At 38.1% G+C, this 21,492-nt stretch overlaps 1 protein-coding gene across 1 annotated transcript; it reads left to right on the top strand.

Annotated features, from left to right (window-relative positions):
- The first annotated feature begins 10,018 nt into the window (after positions 1 to 10,018).
- Positions 10,019 to 21,126, top strand: LOC140158252 (ornithine decarboxylase-like). Its single transcript, XM_072181365.1, has 11 exons — positions 10,019 to 10,170; positions 12,111 to 12,207; positions 12,524 to 12,600; positions 12,793 to 12,965; positions 13,466 to 13,600; positions 14,810 to 14,975; positions 15,476 to 15,737; positions 16,473 to 16,618; positions 17,799 to 17,922; positions 18,912 to 18,996; positions 20,549 to 21,126. The coding sequence occupies exons 1-11, from the start codon at positions 10,066 to 10,068 to the stop codon at positions 20,694 to 20,696; spliced, it is 1,518 nt and encodes a 505-aa protein (XP_072037466.1). The 5' UTR covers positions 10,019 to 10,065; the 3' UTR covers positions 20,697 to 21,126.
- The last annotated feature ends 366 nt before the right edge of the window (positions 21,127 to 21,492 follow it).

Below are 21,492 nucleotides of genomic sequence, written 5' to 3'. Positions count from 1 at the left end.
TTTTATTTCATGCATGGGGGTGTCAAACATGCCTCTATAATCCTCTAGACGTTAAAGTTAAAATTAAAGTAACTTCATTTCGCAAGGTCTCTATTGTCATTATTCACATCAGTGGTCATTGTTCATTTTATGTCAAATTCAAACTTTAAAAGGTTAAAGTTAGATTCACAATGTCCTGATTGACAGGTGTTATTAGCATATGTAACCATTGGTTATCCTCTTCTTGCGGCCTTGTTGGTGACAGAAAATGTTGAACTTATCATATTTCAATATCAGATTCAGGAAACAACGACGACTGATGTGAAAAATTGACACTTGTTATTGATTATCACCACAATAATTTGCAATGGAATTTGTGGCAACTTTCAAATCTTGTATTACTTTCATTCAAATGTACGCTGCGACGTCAATATTGGAACCATTGCAACAAATGGGGTGCCATAATGAAGTTATAGTATTACAGTGCGGGAGAAGTAGCAAATCCCCTTCAACAAGTTTATTCAGTGAAGTCTGGCCCAACGCTGAGGAAAAACTGGTACATTTCTTTAAAAGGGCATATCTTCAAAAATTGTGAGCCGATTGGAATAATTGTTTTAGTTTATTAAAGCTAACGATTACGGGTTTCTTTGCATATCAAAATATATTTGGTCAACTTTTTTAAAATAAGAGAAAAGTAAGGTGCAATAAGGGTTCTGTTGTTGTTGGTTTTTTGGGGCGGGACACCCTGTAGAAAGGTCTGCAAGATCAAGCGCTGTGAAGCTCCGCAAACTACTGAATGACAGCCAATATCTAAATGGATGTCATCATAACATTTTCCTCAGATAATGTTTAATCCATTATGAAATACCTGACTTATTTATATTTCCGTAGTTTAAAATCGATCATCTTAAATAATATTAGAGAGTTATTGCACTAGGAGTACGATTTTGCAGATGAGTCTTAGTTGGACCAGCATGAGATGGCAAAGTATCGCACCGTATTCGAGGTAAATCGTCAAGTTTAAATGACGATTTATGCATCGTACTAGCATGACTGATTGTAGTACTTTCACCATCCCATTGTCTATTCGAGCGACGATGTCCACTGCTTTGGGCAAAATGACCGCAAAGATATCGAAATGTTGCGATTTCCAATATCGCATGCCGAAATTGGTCTACAAAAATTGCCGATAGTAGAGGGTTTATAAGTGAGTTTATTGCACCCAGTAAGTTGGCTAAAGCTACCATAAACAGGCCACTATTAGGTAATAAACCAAAGTAGACATAGTAAAAGTTAACGTAAAAATAAACAGAATAACAGCAAAAATAAGATACAACAGAGCAAGTGAAAATACGAATGGTGTTATTTGTAGCAATTATAGATACGCGACTGTTTGATTTGCGACCAAAAGACGGACCGGTTGAGGAGGTTTTACGGAGTTCTGGCTTCCTACGCTTCCACAAAAAGCAGATGATTTTGATGTACAGCACCAATGTTATCGTGAATGTTGTCCCGTATATTAAGAAGAATACAGTTGCAGCGTAGAGATGACTTTCCCAAGGAGCAAGATCATCATCATTTAGTGCACTTAAACAGAATGTCCTGTTGTACATTTCTCCTCCATCGTCACTAGCATAGTAAACACTATGAATTGATCCATAGAGAAAACACTGTCCAAGATGCATTAAAATTGTTAACGACCACACGAACAGTACAATTGATATTGCACGAATTTTGGCGCGGTGTGCCAGAGATCGTGCTTGAATTGGGTAAACAACCATCACATATCGCTCTACACTAAGAGCTAATAGAGTTATCACAGACGATGCTCCAGCGAGAGTGTTGAAGAAATATGCAACAATGCAGGTCTCTTTGGTCAAGATTTGTGAAGAGATATCCGAGTCGAACAAGAATTGAATTATGATCAGCGGACTCTCCAAACATACGACAAGTAAGTCAGAAATAGCCAGATTGACGACGTATACATTCGTTGCAGTACGAAGCTGAGAGTTGAATAAAACAGTAAGAAGGACAAGAGCATTGCAGACAAAAGCTGGAAGAATTATTGTGCAAAATGTAATCAATAGGCCAAATGAAGAGTTGAAGATAATGTCATAATTATTGTCAAGATGAGTGTGGTATATAGATGAATCGTTCATGGTCAATTGCAAGCTGCTAAGAATATCTTTTTGAATCTATCAAACGAGCGGCAAGTATAGTAACGGAGTGCAAGTAGCATCTGCACTGACATTGCATAGTGATAGTCAATATAGACTAGCGCCAAATTAAATTGATCATTTATCAGGAGATGGAAATTTCAATCAGATAAGTTTCATGACTGTATGGAAATGTCCTTGAACAAGATTAGTTCATGTTCAACTTTGGCTTGATCAGATTAGCGTCGTCGCCACCAATTCGAATCTATACCGAATTCAATCGCAGCAGCCAGTAATTAGACGTGATGTAATAAAAGCGACTTGGTTTTGAGCAAACCGAAATGCAATTCCGTGCTCTTATAGTTGGATATCAGAGCGATGTTTTGCGCTTGGTCAAATATATTTCCCGTCAACGAATACGTCAGAAATTATGTAAGAACTCGACAACAGTCAATCCTGTCAAATGCTAGAATATACAAACCAAGAAAACCACAAATTGGCATGATTGACCGAATTGATGTTATTGAAACACACCATTTCTGGTATAATGGAATACTTGGTTTACTAGGTCGAAAATTGCCGTGGCGATATATCCAGATTGACATTCTATTTTAGGAGTGTCAACACCAAACCATCAACGTAATGACTAACTAGATCGAGTGGTTTCAAATATATAGTTCGCAATGTTTCCCCACAACAAATACAGTTGAGTATAGTATTCAAGTTTTTGAAATACCATGCAATGTGACAATTGTGTAAATAGCCCGTCGTAGAGAATCTTTCAAAGATTTATTATGTGAAATAGCACCTGCCACTTAGTTAGTACGAATCAAATAAACACGCAATTAACCCTGATATAGCGTTCCTATTAAATCGAAGATTGTAAAAATAGTGATGGAACATTGATGGACTACATAGAGAACTTGTTTTATAAATCTATCAGTCTATTTCTTTCCTATCAATACAAGATATTGACTGCATTACTCCCGATTCTAGAATACCAAATTTTAGGCTGTTTACGAGACATGTACAGAGACTAGTTTTTTTAAATAAAAATATTGAATTAAGAATAAACCTTAGTGCTATTAAATTAAAGGATTAGAATGTATACGTTTCTGGAATCAGGAGTAACTTGTCGCCTGTCTACTGGCAGGACCTTCATCCACACTGCAGTTCACGTTTGGAATAGCCTACCAGTAACCAGGTGGAGTAGTCGGAGACGTAACTGACAACGGCGCACCATCCTTCAAGGGCAGAGTGCATAAGCATCTTATTTCATGTGTCTAATGCTTAAGTTACTGTACCCCTTCACTTTTGTTGTTCCTAAGCTGCTGTGAACCACTGATTGGCCCACGTGGTTGTCTTTTATAGGTGCCTATATAGATTCTTGACTTGTGTCACTCCTCACTCTAGCATTTTATAAACAAATATATATAAACCGGACCGGTCTGTTTATTATATTGACTATAGAGGGCGACGTTTTGCCATTTCCTTCTCCAAGTAGGCAGTTAAGGACACGCGACACGTAAACTGACGTAGGCTGACGAAACTATGTATTAGATGTATCTTACCATCCTGAATGGATATGAACATAAAAGATCACTTGATGATTCTTGCCATCTTTGATGATTATTAGAATTTATAAATGAGGGTTCGAAGCATCTGGCAGCTTCTGGCCATCTTTTATCACCTGGACATTTGATGTATCGGTCCATCCTTGATAACCTGAATAAGATTAAAAAGAGATTTGATACATCTGGCCATTGTTTGTACATCTAGGTGATCAGTTGATTTGCTGGCCATCTTTGTTGACCTGAATGTAAGAGAAGAAATGCTGTATCTGGTCATCTTTGATTACTTATATTGTGATCAGAAAGAGGATATGATACATCAGGCTAACCATCCTTGATACCTGGATGCGCCTGGCTAGCGTTAGTCACCAGGATGAGCAGAGAAGATTATTTGATTTAAAAATGTTACAGATCTCACCGTCCGTGATTACCTTTGGCCATTCTTGGTCACCTGCATTATGACCCAACTATTATTTGGTGTGTCTGGCGATCCTTGATCACTTAGATATGATCAGAGTAACATATCTTTGATCTGGATATAATACAAAAAGATTTGGTGTATCTGGCCATACTTGATCACCTGAGACGAGGGTTTGACGCATCTGACCATCCTTGATCATTTCGATATTATCGGAAAAGAGGATTTGGTGTATCTATTTAATCTGGCCAAACTCAAGTGACAATTTATCCATTTGGATCAAGCCTATGTTCACTGGAGGGCGTGGAAACTAAACTGTATTCAATTAACTTAGACTTGGTGTTTTAACAGACCGGGATGGAATTGTATCCAGAGTTGAACATTTTTACCAGGACCTCTACAGCAGCAAGATCCCAGTAGAAGGCCCCAACCAGCGATCCCAATATACCACCCATCAACACAGATGAAGTAAGATCTGCCCTTAAGGATATGAAGAACGGAAAAGGATCAGAGAGGATGAGATACTGACTGATGTGTTGAAAGAGGGAGGTGAAGTTGAAATTAGTAAGCTAGCTGATATCTTCACACAGTGTATCCGGGAAGGAAAAATACCGGACAATTTGAGTAATGCCATTATCATCCTTCTTCATAAGAAAGGCAACACCACAGATCTATATAGGAAACTATCGTCCAATCAGTCTTCTATCCAATGTTTATAAGCTTTTCACCACAATCATCACCAATAACCTCACTGCTACCTTGGACTTCAACCAGCCACGAGAACAAGCCGGATTTAGAAGCGGATTCTCTACCACAGATCACCTACATGTAGTTAACCAGATCATAGAGAAAGCAAATGAATATCAGCAACCATTGTGTTTGGTTTTCGTAGACTATGAGAAGGCTTTCGACAGCATTGAAATTCCAGCTATACTACAGGCACCGGTTGATCAGGGAATCGAGAGCACATAATTATGTCAACATAATCAAGGACATATACAGCAAAGGAACACTCTGAGAGCAACAAAATCAACATTCACCGGGGGTTACCAAAACTATTCAACGCAGCTCTGGAAGCCATCATACAAGAGCTTGACTGGGAAAAGAAAGGGATCAACATCAATGGGGAGAGGATAAGCCACCTGAGATTTGCAGATGATATTATAATCTTTGCAGAAAACCCTGATGATCTGGAGTCTATGCTGCAAGCCCTCAAGAATGAGTAACCAAGTGGGACTGAAGATCAACATGAGCAAGACCAAAAGTATGTTCAACAGATTTGTCATCAAGAAGCAAATCTACATTCACCAAACAGCACTAGAAGACGTAAAAGAATATGTGCACTTGGTTCAAGTTGTCAAAATGAGCTACAAATACTTTGATGAAGTTCGAAGAAGAGTTAAGAGCAGGATGAGGGGGCTTTTGGAAACTTGAATGAGGTGATGCAGAGCAATATGCCATTATTGTTTTAAAAGCCAAGTCTATAACCAGTGTGTCCACCCAGCCATGACATATGACTCAGAAATTTGGGCCATAACTCAGAGAATGGAGCAGAAGTTGAGAGTGGCTCAACACAGTATGGAAAGGGAGCATGCTAGGGATCACAAAAAGAGACAGAAAAACAAATGACAGGTCACCGATGTCATCCAGACTGTGAAACAAAAGAAGTGGTCTTGGGCTGGTCACCTAGCTAGAACATCAGATGGACGATGGACCAAACTGGTTACAGAATGGATACCTAGAAATGGTACTAGGCACCCAGGAAGACAGAAAGTTAGATGGAGGGACGAAATTACAAAATTTCTTGATGTACCCTGGATGAGATAGACGTTGAATAAATCAGAGTTGCGTCACCTTGGAGAGGCCTTCACCCTGCAGTGGGTCGACGATGGCTTAGAATGATGATGATGAAGGTCTTTTTTTTATCCAATTCATGGAAGAAAAATGTTAGCACTCCCTTCGACTCAACGTAATTTATACTATTAAGATTAAGAGTTCAATTTCAAACCCAATTATTTTACATATTTCCTCATTTTAGGCAGTAACTTTATCTACCAAAAGGGTTCACATTCTTTTCACAAATCGAGTAGGACGGTCCATTTTCAGCTAGGGGGGTATATTATAACAGCTTATAACTTCGCAGCAGCAAGTGTAACAAAACACTGTGTCATAAAGATGTCAAAAACTGCTCATCCAGGGCTCGCCTGTTATAAGGACACCATGTATTATGCTAAGCTTTATTGATTGAGACATGGTGATTAGAGACAGTATTTGACACCTTTCATTTCATGGGTAAAATGCAACCAATCTCTAAAATATTCCTTCTTTACAGGTGACTTTGCTTTAAAACATATAAATTACAGTCCCAAGTGCATGGTGCTTACGTTGACGAGACGTTTGAATAAACCTCTTGCATTTCACCTACTTAATTTCCATTATTAATCTAGATAGATAGCCAGGGCTGTCAACTTTTTGGAATTGCTTGGCGTGAGACAGAGGCGTACCGGGATTGCCAACTACAAATGTTCATTTTGACCCATAATATTTCAGACACAGCGCTCGAGAATCTGAAAGGAGGAGGATAGAGAAAACAAATTATTTTGATGATGCATGAGATTGTACTAATTTTCCAGCTTTTTGCGTGAGGTTTACTGCCTAGGCGTGAGATTATACTACCTTGGCGTGAGACCGTGAGAAAGTGACCCAATGCGTGAAACTCACGCCCAATGCGTGAGAGTTGACAGCCCTGTAGATAGCCCCTGTTTAAGCAACTTAGGGAGTGTTCATAAAGGGTGGAAAACATATTTTGATCCCCCTAAATATTTTTGACCCGACTCCTTTCATGTTATTAACTTTGGCTAAAGTTAATACTTTTCAGTTATTGCAGTGACAGGTTGGTATCAGCAAACAATAGATGTGTATGAAAAGTTGATACATATTTTAGGGTTTTTTTATGTTTTGCAAATCGAATGCGAGCGGATGCCTCATGGCTTGGGCTCCCAGAAAATTTCGACATCTAATGGGCAAATAGCTGAGATTTTGTGCATTTTGCTTACTTTCATGTCGATATTATGCATGGACGGATGCAGAACTACGAAACTGTGGCGGCAAAAACATTAAAATTTAGAGTGGGTGAATATATTTCGCTTCGATGTTACGGTGATATTTGCTCGCAGACTATTGTAGACCCAAGTGAAAGTGAACGTTGCTAATTGATATGATAGGCAATTTTACCCCATTGTTGGCACAAATACAGTGATAAACACGCAGGGCAATTAGGATTTTTAAGGGGGACGTCCACCATGGACAAATTTAGGGGGAGGGCATATCCTCGCTTCCGCCGCCTATACAGCAAAATAAGGGGCATAATTAACATCACACCTCAGGAGCATGCTTATGGGTGTCGAATTTTGAGGTATTCAAAAATGTACATTGATAAATAAAATCTTCCGCACTAAGCCAAATCGGCATTGAAATTTGCAATGCATTGTGGGACAGTTTTTGCAGTTGTGGAACACTTTGACCTCTGACCTATCGGGTAAATTGTGGTGGGTTTTTTTGTGCGTATTTTAATGTTTTACTAGAATAGAAAACTGTTTAAAAACATGATTAGTTCATAAATTATTTATTTAATATATCGTTAATGATAACATTATTACAAAACAAATGAATGAATAATAATTACAGCAATTTCCCCGAGATGTCAGAGGTTAAAGTGTCCCAAAACTGGAAGTTACAATGCCGATTGCCTACATAATACTTATTGGTTACATAATACATCAAATTAAAAAAACGTGTGAAGCGCCACAAATATTTTTGGAAAATGTAGGTATTTTTTTTAAATGTAGGTATTTTTTAAGTATTTTTTAAGTTGTCTTGTTCAGATTATGTTATGTACAGTACAATTGATCAGCAGTCACTTATCAGGGGTACCTATAGTGGTAAAGGGCTTTTCCCGGTTGGAATCAATCACACCAGCAGAAAGTTAGCAAAAGTTTTATTATTATAATAAATGATGAAGATTAAAAAGAACATTCATTACTAATAGATTGCGCCCATGTTCGCCAACGGACCGTTTGGAGTTATAACTCATTGAAGTCATAATGTTACTCCTAAATTATAATGTGCGCAAATTTTGTTGATTTGAAGCTTGAGAGTGCATGCCTTGTTATACATTTTACCCCGGACTTTCACCCTCATTTTGGGGTGGGGGGGTGGGATCCCTGAATTTTTGTTGATCCCTCTTTTTTGGACCCCACCAGAATATTTATGAACACTCCCTTAGATTGGTTGTATCATCATCAAATATTGGAATGAATAAAAAGCCGTCTACGCGTCTACCGTATCACATCAATCTGATGCATGCTATAAATTACTCAATAAATAAGGAGAATATGTACTTGCTGTACCTCCAACATAAATAATAAATAATAATAATGATAAAAACCCGGGATAAAAACCAAACCTTTGACAGGTCTTACAGACTTGACATTTAGTATCGAATATTTTTTCCCAAAATTCCAAGACTGATCTGGAAGGGGTCTGCATAAATGATAGAAAACGTGCTTTCAATAAGTTTACATTTTGATGCTCATAATGTAGCGAATTTGCCTAAAATGACGGATTTAGGGAGGCTGATTTAGAGCTTTGTGGGGGACACGATTTCGGACTTGCAAAATTGTTCTGTTATTATAAAATTTATAGGGGTTTGAGGTGATATTTTCTAAACTTCGTCAGCAATTGACATTTATCACAGATGAAATACACTTGCAATGTGCCAGTTTTTTTAACATGGGAGGAGCCTAAAATATGGCTCTTAAAAGAAGAAAGTTTGAATGCCCCCACCCCCTTCTCAAATGCTACATACTTACGGTACAAAACAAAATGTGCGGACTCTTGGTTGTCCAATGAACTCACACTGCTTCTTTGTGTACAGTAAGTTTATAACATTTGGCCCCAGGGGTCTATCAAACTTTCTGAGTGCTTACCACTTTTAAGAGCCATATTTTTAAAGCTCCTCCCAATTTCAAAACTGGTAGATTACAAGCGCATTTCAGTTCTGATGAACACTGCTTGGTACTTAGGTTCAGTAAATATCACCTTAAACCTCAGTAAATTGATAATATCAGAATAATGTTCCTCAAATTCAGAAATTTAACCCCACAAAAATCCAATTCAGTTTCCTTTAAACCGCCATTTTATGCTAATTCACCACATTATGAGTTCCATAATGTAAACTAATGGAAAGCACATTTTCTATCACAAAATTATTTTACATCATCTCCCGACACACCCAATTAATATTTAGCCCGTGCGGTTTATGCAGACCCCTTCCAGACCAATCTCTATATATTCCATGCTAAATGTCAAGTGTGTATATTAATTCACCACTTTAATTTTTTTTTTTTTTTTTTTTTTTTCAGTGTAGAATAATTTACAAAATCCTGAGTAACGCATTTTTATTCAAAATTGGGATAAAATATTCCAATCTACATACATTTTTGTCTGGATAAAAGCAAAACTTTGATTCATTCTGCAATTCTGCAGCGTTTGATTTTGAACAAACGGACAACACACAACCTTGAGCAGACGACTTACGGCGAGCAGGCGCGCTCTATTTTTTTCCACGTTGGTACGTACAGTATTATGGGCGTACGAGTACGCGTTCGACTAAACGACGTCCGTTTTACAGCATCTGGCTAAAGACTTTATTTTTCAGGGTATGTAAGTTTTCTATTAAAATTACATTACAATTTTGAATAACATTGAGGGCGTCCTCTTCAGCAAATGTTAAAATATGGCAAGAGCAAGTAATGTTCGTGATAAAAAAAACGAGTTCCGTCCTGACGGTTTGCAGTTGTCGCTTAATTTTTCTTGCAGGAAGCCAGCATCCGACGCGATAGAGAAGTGACCAATCTTGAGATTTTACTAAGGAATTACTATGGCACAACATACGATTAGAGACTTCATGCCTTACGCATACGATCGAGGAGTAAGCAAAAGAGATTTTATTGAAGAAAGAGTGCACGAAAAATGCGACAGAAAGGTAAGTATAAGATAAAACATCGTAAATGTATGTAGCTTTCAATGCATTATTATTTTTAGGTTCTCGAGTGCGTAGAGCATGCTAAAGTGGTTGGAGATTTTGCAGACGAAAATGTAAAAGAAAGTGTTAATTATAGCCTTCTGGCTTCTGAATGTCAAAATCCGGGTGAAATTCTTGCATGGCGCAGAGCAGTGGCGTAGCGTGGGTCATCATTTGGGGGGGAAGGGGCGGGTGCACCGACCATGATTGGGGCACCGGGTCTGATTGGAGGGGGCACAAGTTGTTTTTTGGCAATTTTCCTATGGGATTTTCTAAATTTTCAGATCGATGGGGGGGGGGGGAGCACGTGTCCCCCGTGCCCCTATGATGCTAGTCTCTGATGGTCAGATGAGTATAAAATCTAATTCTAGAAAATTTACTTTCAAAAATGAGCCCCACCTCTTTTGCGCGGATTGCAGATCGTCCAGCAGAGGATTTTGTGCAATCCTACTGGTGGTATTTTGTGTACTTTACTGCCATCAAGATTTTCCAGAATGTTGTGAGATATATCACCGCATATAATCCCAACATTCAGGACCAAATCAGGGGCTTTTTGAGTAACTCCTTTAAACGTTGCAAGGGTCGCTCACCATCTTAACCATCATAATTATTTACAACTGAACTTGAAAATCGAGGTCAATTAAATCTGCTTGCTCAAAGTCTTTCTCTATTGCAATACAGGGTCGAACATTACGTACAATTTGTGGGCAAATCAATTATTTTACCCTTCAGCCTGGCTATGCCTGTAAAATTCTTACCAAGTAAAAATATCTTCTCGTAAAATAAAATTGCGCACAAGCAAACAAAATGATTACAATGTATTGAATAGAATTTCGAAACCCTATATCACCCTTTTCAACCTGCTGAATTAACACGTTTTCGCAGTGAAACCTGATTCTGTAAAAGAAAACCCCTCACAATACTATTTGGGGCAGCATAACACGTGGTGGAATTCAAACTTTATCACATTCTAAGTACAGTATGCGTGGACAATGCCTGTATTTTTCACATATCTCAATACAACAAACTAATATTACCACCTTCTTTTTCTTGTTACAATGTTATGTTGCACTCAAATGTCTGGACGACTCTCTAAGGGCTAACTTGTGTTCGACAATGTCCACTGCTAGCCAAGTTGCAAAGTGTTTTAAAAAGAGACATGGCCCTTAATTAATGTCATACAGGAGTTATTCGCTGTCGAAGTGACGTAATAAATCGGATTAACTACCATAGCAATAGATGAATACAGTTTTGACTATATCGCCCTGCACTACAAGCAGGTTGCACTTATCACCTATATAAATTTATGTCAGCAATCAGAGATTGAATACAATACCGCTCTTGTCAAAGATACTTATCTTACAGGTGCAAGTGATCAGATTGATGTGGTTCAATGCATAGGAGCCGCGTGAACGTTGAAGTGCAGGGCGATATAGTCAAAAATTGTATTCATCTATTGGCACTATTGCTATGGTAGGTAATCCGATTATCACCTCACTTCGACAGCGAATAAGCAAAAAGAGTTGAAAAACCTAAAAAATGCTCCGATTTTGAACTAAATGGTCTCAAATTGTTTGGCTTGCAAAAACAATTCCAATTAAGAATAGTTTACACCATCTAGGACGTATCGTTGCACAGGTAACGTCGTCAAATAGGTCAAGATCAATACGGTTCAATAGGTATTTTGGTCAAATTGTGTTCAAACCATCTGCGGCGTTATATATAGCTTGGCTTATCTGCAGCGAATAGCTCTTGAGTTATATGGAAAAAATCAAAGGTCATATCCTTTCACACGGTTACCTATGTAACACGATGTCCTAGATGATGTAAACTATTCTTTATTTGAATTTTTATAAAACAATACATGGTTTCTAATTTGTGATTTTTTTTCGTGTTTTTAGTTTGAAGAAGACGCGTTTATGGTTGTTGATATTGGAGATGTATTGAAGAAACACAAAGAATGGTTGAGTGAACTTCCCCGTGTTACGCCGTTCTTTGGTAAGTTATCGTTAAAAATACCGAATATTTCTCTTTTTTGAAAAGTCCATGATTCATACAAATATGAATGAGTGACATGTTATAATGATGTTATTATTTAGAAATTTGGACACTTCATTTTGCAATAGTTGTAGTCGCAAACTGATCGACGCATTTTAATACTCTTCTGTGGCTTCCCCTGTCTCTTTTTTAAAGTCTTTTGCAAGAGGAGTGTGTCTGTCACATTGCGTAATATATAGTTTGCTTTATTGTTTGTCTTGGATGAAATTTTGTCGAATATTATTATCAAATGATAGAAATAATTTTATCTTTTCAGCGGTGAAATGTATGCCATACAACCCAGTTTTGATTTTGTTATCGTCGCTTGGTTGTGGCTTTGATTGCGCCAGTTTGGTATGTATTAGATCGATCTTTAGGTATGTTGTGTTAGCGTTATTAAGTCTTTTGCAGAATATGTTAATTGGCTTCTTTTTTTTTGCCTCTGACTAAATTAAGATGTAGCCCCAAATATCCCCTATTAATAAATATACTTCGGTTATTAACTGTAATACTTTTAACATGTTTAATACCATTATGACCATACAGGAAGAAATAGAACGTGTTCTTAGCCTGGGCGTCTCACCATCACGTATTGTCTATTCTCATACCCAAAAGCAAATGTCGTATATTTCATATGCTGCAAAGAATAATGTTGACCTTATGACATTTGATAGTGAGGAGGAATTGTTGAAGATAAAGAAGGTGTTCCCAGCAGCGCGGTACGTAATTTTCTATTTTCCTAAGATTAACAGAATTTGAGTGAAAAGTCTACAACACCCAAATGTTGGTGTCATTCAGTCGTAGACCCTCGGTATTGCAGAGATGCCCATCGCCAATGAAGAGATTTATACATGTTGGGAATAGACATCAAAAGTGGATTTTAAAACTGGTCAACAACACTCACTTTCCAGAATAATATTGATCTCTTCTAGAAACACTGTCACAAGGTACAATCACTTGAATGCATCGGTCAGTTTTGGGAAAATTCATGTTTATCTTCAACACAAAAGGTCAACATTTTCATATGGTGGTCGGCTTTTCACCCCAGCTGCATATACTTTAAGTACATATCATTAGATTTATAAAGTTTACTTAGAGGACTGTTAAGTTTAAATGGCACAAATGTCAAATAATTTCCCATAAAATTGGTATTATATCGCATGCTTATATGAAATCTATTGTTTTGATATTAATCGTTGTATGCATTGTATCTTAGTAGATTGCTTCTACGATTGAGTATATTTGACCAAACTGCCCAAAACCCATTTGGCTTCAAATATGGCTGCCATCACAAGAACGTGAAGACCATGCTGGAAATGGCTAAGAAACATGAATTGCAATTGGTTGGGTGTCAGTGAGTACCGACCTATTTGTCATTGTTTTAGTATTAATAATAACCATGGTAACATCAAAATCATGTGATAATCATGATAATCACTTTTGAATTTTTATCTCATGTTAACCGTAACATAACAAAGCCATAACTCAAATCATAGATATTCTTGAGTAACGCCGTGATAATGGCCGATTTTATGGCATTACATGTATTAATAATGATCAGACTACCCTGAAGTAACTTCTTGTTGGGGTCGCCACTTCTCCCGCATAGCGAGTGTACCTTCTCAGCACTATAATGTTGTGCTGGTACACATTTATACACCTGGGTCCCAGGACCTGCAATCTTGGAAAATTGTTCGAAAACTTCTACCCCCGTACAATGTTGGCATGCCCAATATGCTCATCTTCACCATTCTCCCAACATTGTTTGGTGGGGTAAGGGGAGGGGCTATGCGTATTATGAACATTGAGACAACACTATCATAATTCTTAGTTTCCAGTGACTCATATAGTGTGCATGCAATACTAAGAAGAACATGGGAATTACAATGGGAGTTCCAACTCATTTTTTCCGGGATTGGAGCGAGGTGTTACACGATAGCAGCATCGCCGGCTCAATATTTTGAAGTCGATTCAGAGCATGACATAAGAGCAGGTTCTTTCAGATCCGCGTCTTAACCAAATAGAAAGTGGTTGTTCGAAGTGTCGTAGGCGGGGTCGTAGGCCCTAGTGAGGAACACCCCACCTTCGCTTCCTTTATCATATCATGATATGGGTGTCTATCGTGCTACGGTGGGGAATGCTTACGTACATTTCCCCGATAGCGAGTCAGTTCCACACAAATTCAATGGGTGCGACAACAAAACTCGCGCGCAGTGCGCTGTGTCATGTTGGCTCCCGATCTCCTAGCATGCTGTGCGGATGAACTTACTGGGGACCATCACGATCTTCCGCTACGTGTTTCAGGAACTACTTATTGTCCAACTTAGTGAAGAGCAGTATTCCGTTAAAAAAAATGTCAGTATGATAACAGTCAATGTCTGTGCTGACGAAACTAAGTTGGACGTGGATAACTACGTTGGCCCGGAGTCGTACCGGGGAGTCGTAGGCCCGGGGTTGTGGGCCAACTCTAGAGCTGTAGTGCTAACCCTGTCACAAAGATTATGTAAAGCAAGGCATATTACCAAACAAGCTCAAGTATAAATAATTTTGTTATGTTATAAAGTTTTCATATAGGAAGTGGAAGTTCAAACCCGGCGATGTTTGAAAATACTCTCCAATTTGCTAAGAAGGTTTTTGATGTCGGCAATCGTATGGGTTTCAACATGAATGTTTTGGACATAGGAGGAGGATTCCCTGGATCTCCACGTTGCGCCAATCCGTTTAGACTGGTAAATTACTTCTGATGATAATACGAGCCTAATAACATTGATTGAGTGGTTCTCTGTAAATGTGTTTTTGGGGGTTTTTTTCAAATTTAATTACACCCGAAGCAAATATAAATGAGACAGTTGTTAAGGGAAAGTGTACATGTATTGTTGTTGTTGTTATTGTTGTTTTTATCATGATAAAGAACTTTTAATCAGCTTCAATATAATGGAGTTTTTTAAAAGCTGGTTAAAAGTTCTTTAATAGAGGTTATCCGTGTTCTATAAGCTGCATATCCTATCAGCGACTGCTAAACCTTGTTTAGGATTTTCAAAAGAAGTACCTGCATGTGCAACCATGACTGTTTCAAAATAGCCCGCCTAAGTCTTGCAAGTAACTCCGAGGTCGTACATTGAATTGGTTTGAGGAATACTACGGGAACAAGCGCCTTTTGTTAGGAGTCACACATGAGTAACGTGGATAACCTCTATTGGTCTCTCAGTTGATTATGTTTGCATTTCAGTTTGCATGGTCGATCAGAGAAGGAATAGAGAACTATTTTCCACCTGACTCTGGTGTAACCATAATCGCCGAACCAGGCCGATTCTACGCAGAATCCGCAGTAACCCTTGCAGCCAATGTCATCGGCATTAAAACCGGACCACGAATTGGACATTCTGTGGTAGGAAGTTCCAACCGAAGTGGAAGAAGATCCCGAAAACGCCCTATTTTAACTCGTCAGCCTAGTACGATACAACGTCGACTAAGCCGTCATGAGTCCATCAGTGAGTATTCCTGGCTTCAACAGAATAAGTTCAAGATGCCAAGTTTGAATAAATAACAAAATGTAGCAGTAAAAACACTTTTCTCAAAAAATGTTGAGATTTTTATATCACTGGAAACCTCTGGCTACATAATGTTTATGTACAAAAAAATTCTTGCAGATTAATTGTTTAGCAAAGATATCGTGAAATTTGAATTTCGTTCTGGTATACCAGAACGAAATTACAACACATTGTCTATGGAGCAGTGTAATACATATAATCATGCATAACTCGCAAACGCAAAATCGGAATCAACTGAAATTTTGGGAATAAGTTTTTTTCGTGGATATCTACTGAAAAATATCATAAAAAGAAGATGCTAGGATCACTAAACACTCCTTTAAGACTTCCAATGGCCCATTCCATTTGAATCCATTATTCCGCCTATGGAAGAGTTAGCAAAACTCTTCCACTGAGGGACAATGTGTTTCAATATAGAGTAGACAATTAACTACTTTTTAAAATGCTCACTCCATCCAGTTGTGGAAGATATTTAAAATGCTTCCTCCGTCAATTTGTGGAAGACATAGTTGAAGCCGCATACAGGGGCAATATGGGTTTCAAAATAATGACCCTAGCCCATTCCATTTGAAAAACATACTCCATCAGTGGAAGACTTTTCTTGAAACTTCCACAGGTTTAGGCAGATTTCAATCTATACGTCAAAACTTTCGATGATATATTTATATTTTACAGGTCATTTCGCTGAGATGTCTGGTATACCAGCGCTGGACAAACCTTTGACTTACGACTATATGTATTTCGTCAATGACGGGTTGTTTTCATCTTTTCTGCGAAATGTGTTTGGATTCCCTGTTCTTCCTCCGAGAGCTCTGAAAGATGTGAGCATTTTTGACTCATGAAATCTAAAAGCTTTTGGAGTCACTGTTGTAGCCAGAAACAATAACATTTCAACTGTTCAATGGCTAAAAGATAGTTTTGACTTCATTGTCTGGCATTTTATTTTCATCTAGGAGTTTATATAATAATTATATTTGTGTAGATGTTTACGTTTTTTCGTTGCACAAACTTTAGCCATATGACGCACAAGCCTATCTCAGCCACCCTGGAAAGGGTCTTCTGGATACGCCACTGAACATGATTAAGATATACTTCGTACTTGTTTCCAAACATTGTTTACCGACTCCCTCCAAAACTGACGATTAAACGTGGTATTTGATCGTTTAAGATATAATGTTCACAAAAAGTGTTTTTACACTTATAACAAAAGCGATTTCTTAGAGACACTTAAACTAAATTACTAAAGAAGGGTAGTCGACAGATGGACAATTTTATTCTGCGTATTTTGATACCTTATTGGACACGAGACAACGTCTTTACCCCCCTCATGACAAAAGGTAGAGTTTTAAAAGTGATACATCTGGGCATTTCCTCCTTCAGGGTGATTCCCGACGCCTTTTGTAACGGGCTCATTACAACGTGACGGATTAACGCTCACTCCCGGGGGGGGGGTTCTCAGTACAAATGACCATACGGGGACGTGCCGCAAATATGGGTAGCATTTTCAGCCTTTTGGTATATCAATGGCCCTTTTTCAAAGCCTATTTTGGTATATAAATGGGTCATTTTTTCAAAATTTTCTCAATTTTTTCGGAAAATAGCCCCATTTTTCCCTTAATCTAGCCAAAATTTTCAAAATTTTCCAAAGATTTTGGGAAAATTTGTAAAAACTAAGACAATTTGGGTTAAATTTGGCCGAAAATTTTGACTTTTGGTATATAAATGGGTCCAAATTTCTTGAAAAATTGGTATATTTATGGGTCCACTTTGAAATTCTCAGCGGCACGTCCCTACCAAAACCAAACTTGAGTACCCCCCCCCCCGGGCGCTCACTGTACTGCGTGCATAATGGGAGGGTGATTTTACTGCTTATATTATAGTCCAGGGATTTGGCTCCGAAACCGTAAATTGGATGAAGGTGAATAGTTCCTTCCTATTCTGACAACAGTTTGTTTAAATTCTTACCACAATTCTGCTGTTCTGGCTGTATTGTGTTTGCAGGCAGAAGACGATGAAATGGAATATGAGTGTATGGTAATGGGAGAAACTTGTCCTGAGGAAGATGTCATCGTAGACGAGTGTATGCTGCCAAAACTTGACGTTGGCGATTGGATGGTTTTTGAAGGTAAGTAGTGAACACGATTTCCAACACCTATAACGCATACAACACCTATGAAGTTTGAAATTTGATCCCATGGAAAGTTTAATGACCTTTCCCCCACCCATGGGACAATATTTTGTTTTGGGGACAACAAAAGTTGTGCACTACCAATTTAATTCCAAAAGGTGCGTGATCCAGTTGCCAAGGAGTTATGTAACCACTTCGCTGGCGAATAATGATCAGCGCGCGCTGTAAGTACTATTATATCTCTGTCAAATACAGCAACTTTAACATGATTTGCACGATTGTAACGAGAATTTATTGGATTATGACAACGGGCGGCGCTATTAATTGACACCAAAGTCACCGTACATAATTTATATAGTTGGACAATTATTTGAGAGGCGTGATGGGTATCAGTGGCATCGATTTGTGGAGGAGGTTTTAGCAATCCGGTGACAATATCTCATTTGCATGGCAGAATGACCCTCCATTCATTTCTCCTCCGCAACCAAATTCCGCTCCCTCTAGATATCAATACCGACTACGATGGAGACTATCCATATAAATTGAGACTAAGAAACTAAACACTTGAAAAGGCCAACCATGCTTGATCATTACTTGTGCATTAAGGGGGTACTACACCCTTGCCAAATTTTGTGCCTATTTTTGCATTTTTCTCAAAAATTGTAGCGTATTGGTGACAAGTAAGATATGTATATTATAGGGGCAAGGACTACAACTACTGCACTGGAAATTTTATTTCAGAACAGACAACAGTTGTGGAGTTACAGTCAAAAATGAGGGAAAACCAATATTTGATCAATAAATCAATAAATAATTGACTTGAGTTGCTGAATTTTCAGTGCAGTAGTTGTAGTCCTTGCCCCTATAATATTCATATCTTACTTGTCACCAATGCGCTATAATTTTTGAGAAAAATGCAAAAATAGGCACAAAATTGGCCAGGGGTGTAGTACCCCCTTAACTGCATGTTTTTGCCCCTTGCACAGATATGGGGGCATACACATGCATGACAACAGGTTTCAATGGCTTTAAGAAGCGGTTTTTCTATTACGCTGTGCCAGAAAATGTCTGGTAAGTGTGTTTTTGTACTTTATTTTACTGAAAAGAGCGTTTCCGTGTCTCTTGGGACAAATGTACATCTCTTCTACTAACAAATTCACTATTACCCCTCCTATTACATGGGATCTGTGTATTAAAGGATATCGAAACTCCGCTTTAGTGTCGTACTGATCCACAGTGTTAAAAAAGAGTTGACACAAATAGAAGACCGATTTAGTCTAGGAGCCTTAATTGAGGATTGAGTTCAACACCCATGTCTACAAATGTTTGATACCACGAGGTGTTAGGATAGATCCTCTACAAGTCTACATCACTGCTAGGGGGTAGTTGACTCAAATTGTATTGTAATTGTAAGTTTTTCGCTATAGTGATCACGAAAGGTCACACACGGGTAAAAAATTGAAAATGCTTCGATCTTGTTGAAATATATATCAAATTAGGGCCTACTCTTCTGATGACAAGGATTAAAACTGTTTAGTTTGTTTTGGGTTGTATGGGAGTCAAAATTTTGGGTAAAAATGGTGGCAAATTGCTCACCTTGATTTAAGAATCAAAAACCGGTATAGAACTCGCCTTCTAAACTGTTTACTTGTTATGTGCAATGGAAGTCAGATCAACAGTGCATGGCTTGTGGCCATCCAGTGGCCTTTGACCTTGTTTGCACTCTATCTCAGTAAGTGAACAAAGTAGATAAGCAAAACTTTTCTTTTTCTGATTCTATTCAGCTACACAAACAACTTTCTACCATTTTTGCCCAAATCGGAGAAAGTTGAAATTTTGAGACATAGACAACCAAAAACATTTAGCCTAAACATGAGGTTTTTGTAGGATAACTCAATAATGAAAGATCGTAGATAGCATAAACTATACATGTTTATAAACCTTGTCATCAGACGAGTAATTTGATATATCGCTAAACAAGATCGAAGCATTTTCAGTTTTTTACCTTTCGTAACCTCTAGCGAAAAACGTACCCTATACATTATTGGAGTCCACTACCCCTATAGCAGCGATCTAGAGGTATATACTAATACCTCATGGTATCAAAGATTGGTTGACATGGGTGTTGAACTCAACCATTTTTCAAAACCCCTTGCTCCTAAACTAATTTATTCTAACGGCTGATTTAGAGTACTGCCTGTAGAGTCGTTTGTATTCACTGTGTTAATTAGTAGATAATTAAATCTGGTCAACCAGAAAAACTCACTTTTTAGTCAGATGGAATCACCGACGTTTCGGCCAAAACCTTTGGCCTTCAGCTGGGTGGATGATTTAGGGTCATCCGAGGTCAATCTGTCACATGGTTGGGATCGAGTCATCAAGCAACTTCCTCATCGATTGACCTCGGATGACCCTAAATCATCCACCCAGCTGAAGGCCAAAGGTTTTGGCCGAAACGTCGGTGATTCCATCTGACCAAAAAGTGAGTTTTTCTGGTTGACCAGATTTAATTATCTACTAATTGATCAAATCCCAGATGACTGAAAGTATACACAGTGTTATTCATTATGTTGACGTTGATGTCAATTACAAAATACCTTGCTTATTTTCACTGTGTTTACAGGTACTACGTCCAACCACTTCTTGCTAGGTGTACAGCTTACAAAGACGCTATTGAAACTAACAACAACCCTGCTGTCGATGCTGAAGATCAACGTGATATCTCCGCCACGGATATTCTTCAAGATGTCTACTCACTTCAAGAATTTTGAGAGATTCATTTCACCGTTAGGAACGGTTCAATATTTACGAAAGGGTGGGGTGGGATTTTTGTTGTTGAAAATCCGACAACAAATTTCGCGTTCCCCTCGCGTCCACTTTAAATTTTTACAATTTTCTCCATTTAAAACTTAATAAAACTTAACCTCTTCCCCCCCATTCCCCCTTCAAATAAAGAATTCGGATTCCCCCATGGCGTACTCAAGCAACCGTGAAAGGGTGGGTAGAGTGCTAGACATTGCGACATAGAGGAATGGAGAATTTTGAATTCACTTCATTGTGGCATCAGGGAAGCCGGTATACACTCCAATTGTTCAAAACGCATTAGCCACATACTATTAAACGTTTTCTCACAAGCCCATCCTGGATTTTTCTAGAAATCTAGATTTTATACTAATTTAATGTCCTTGATGAACTAAGATATGCTAGACAAATCTAATATAAGCCTAATATAGCCTAATATACTGATTTTTTAAAGAAATTTAGACAAAATCTTAAATTTAATAATAAACCATTGTATTCCGTCGGTTTATTATATGATCGAAATTTTAGTTAAACGCACACGTGATACCCATCACTGTACGTATACGCCGTGCCGGAAAATTAAAAGAACCGAACTCATTCGCGATAGATAGAATGAGGCGCATTGGAGACATGCTTGTAATAAATTAATAGCGATTTTCTTTGTTTTAAAATGGGCATATCTGACGGTGAAAACTATAAACATTTCGTGGAAAAGAGTTACAATCTATCTTTATGGAAATGTTACAACATGGCTTTGTTAGTGTA

The sequence above is a fragment of the Amphiura filiformis genome, chromosome 8, assembly GCF_039555335.1.
Source record: "Amphiura filiformis chromosome 8, Afil_fr2py, whole genome shotgun sequence".
NCBI classification, from domain to species: Eukaryota; Metazoa; Echinodermata; class Ophiuroidea; order Amphilepidida; family Amphiuridae; genus Amphiura; species Amphiura filiformis.
The sequence above is the reverse complement of the archived record's forward strand: the minus strand, read 5'-3'. Positions and strand labels throughout refer to the sequence as shown.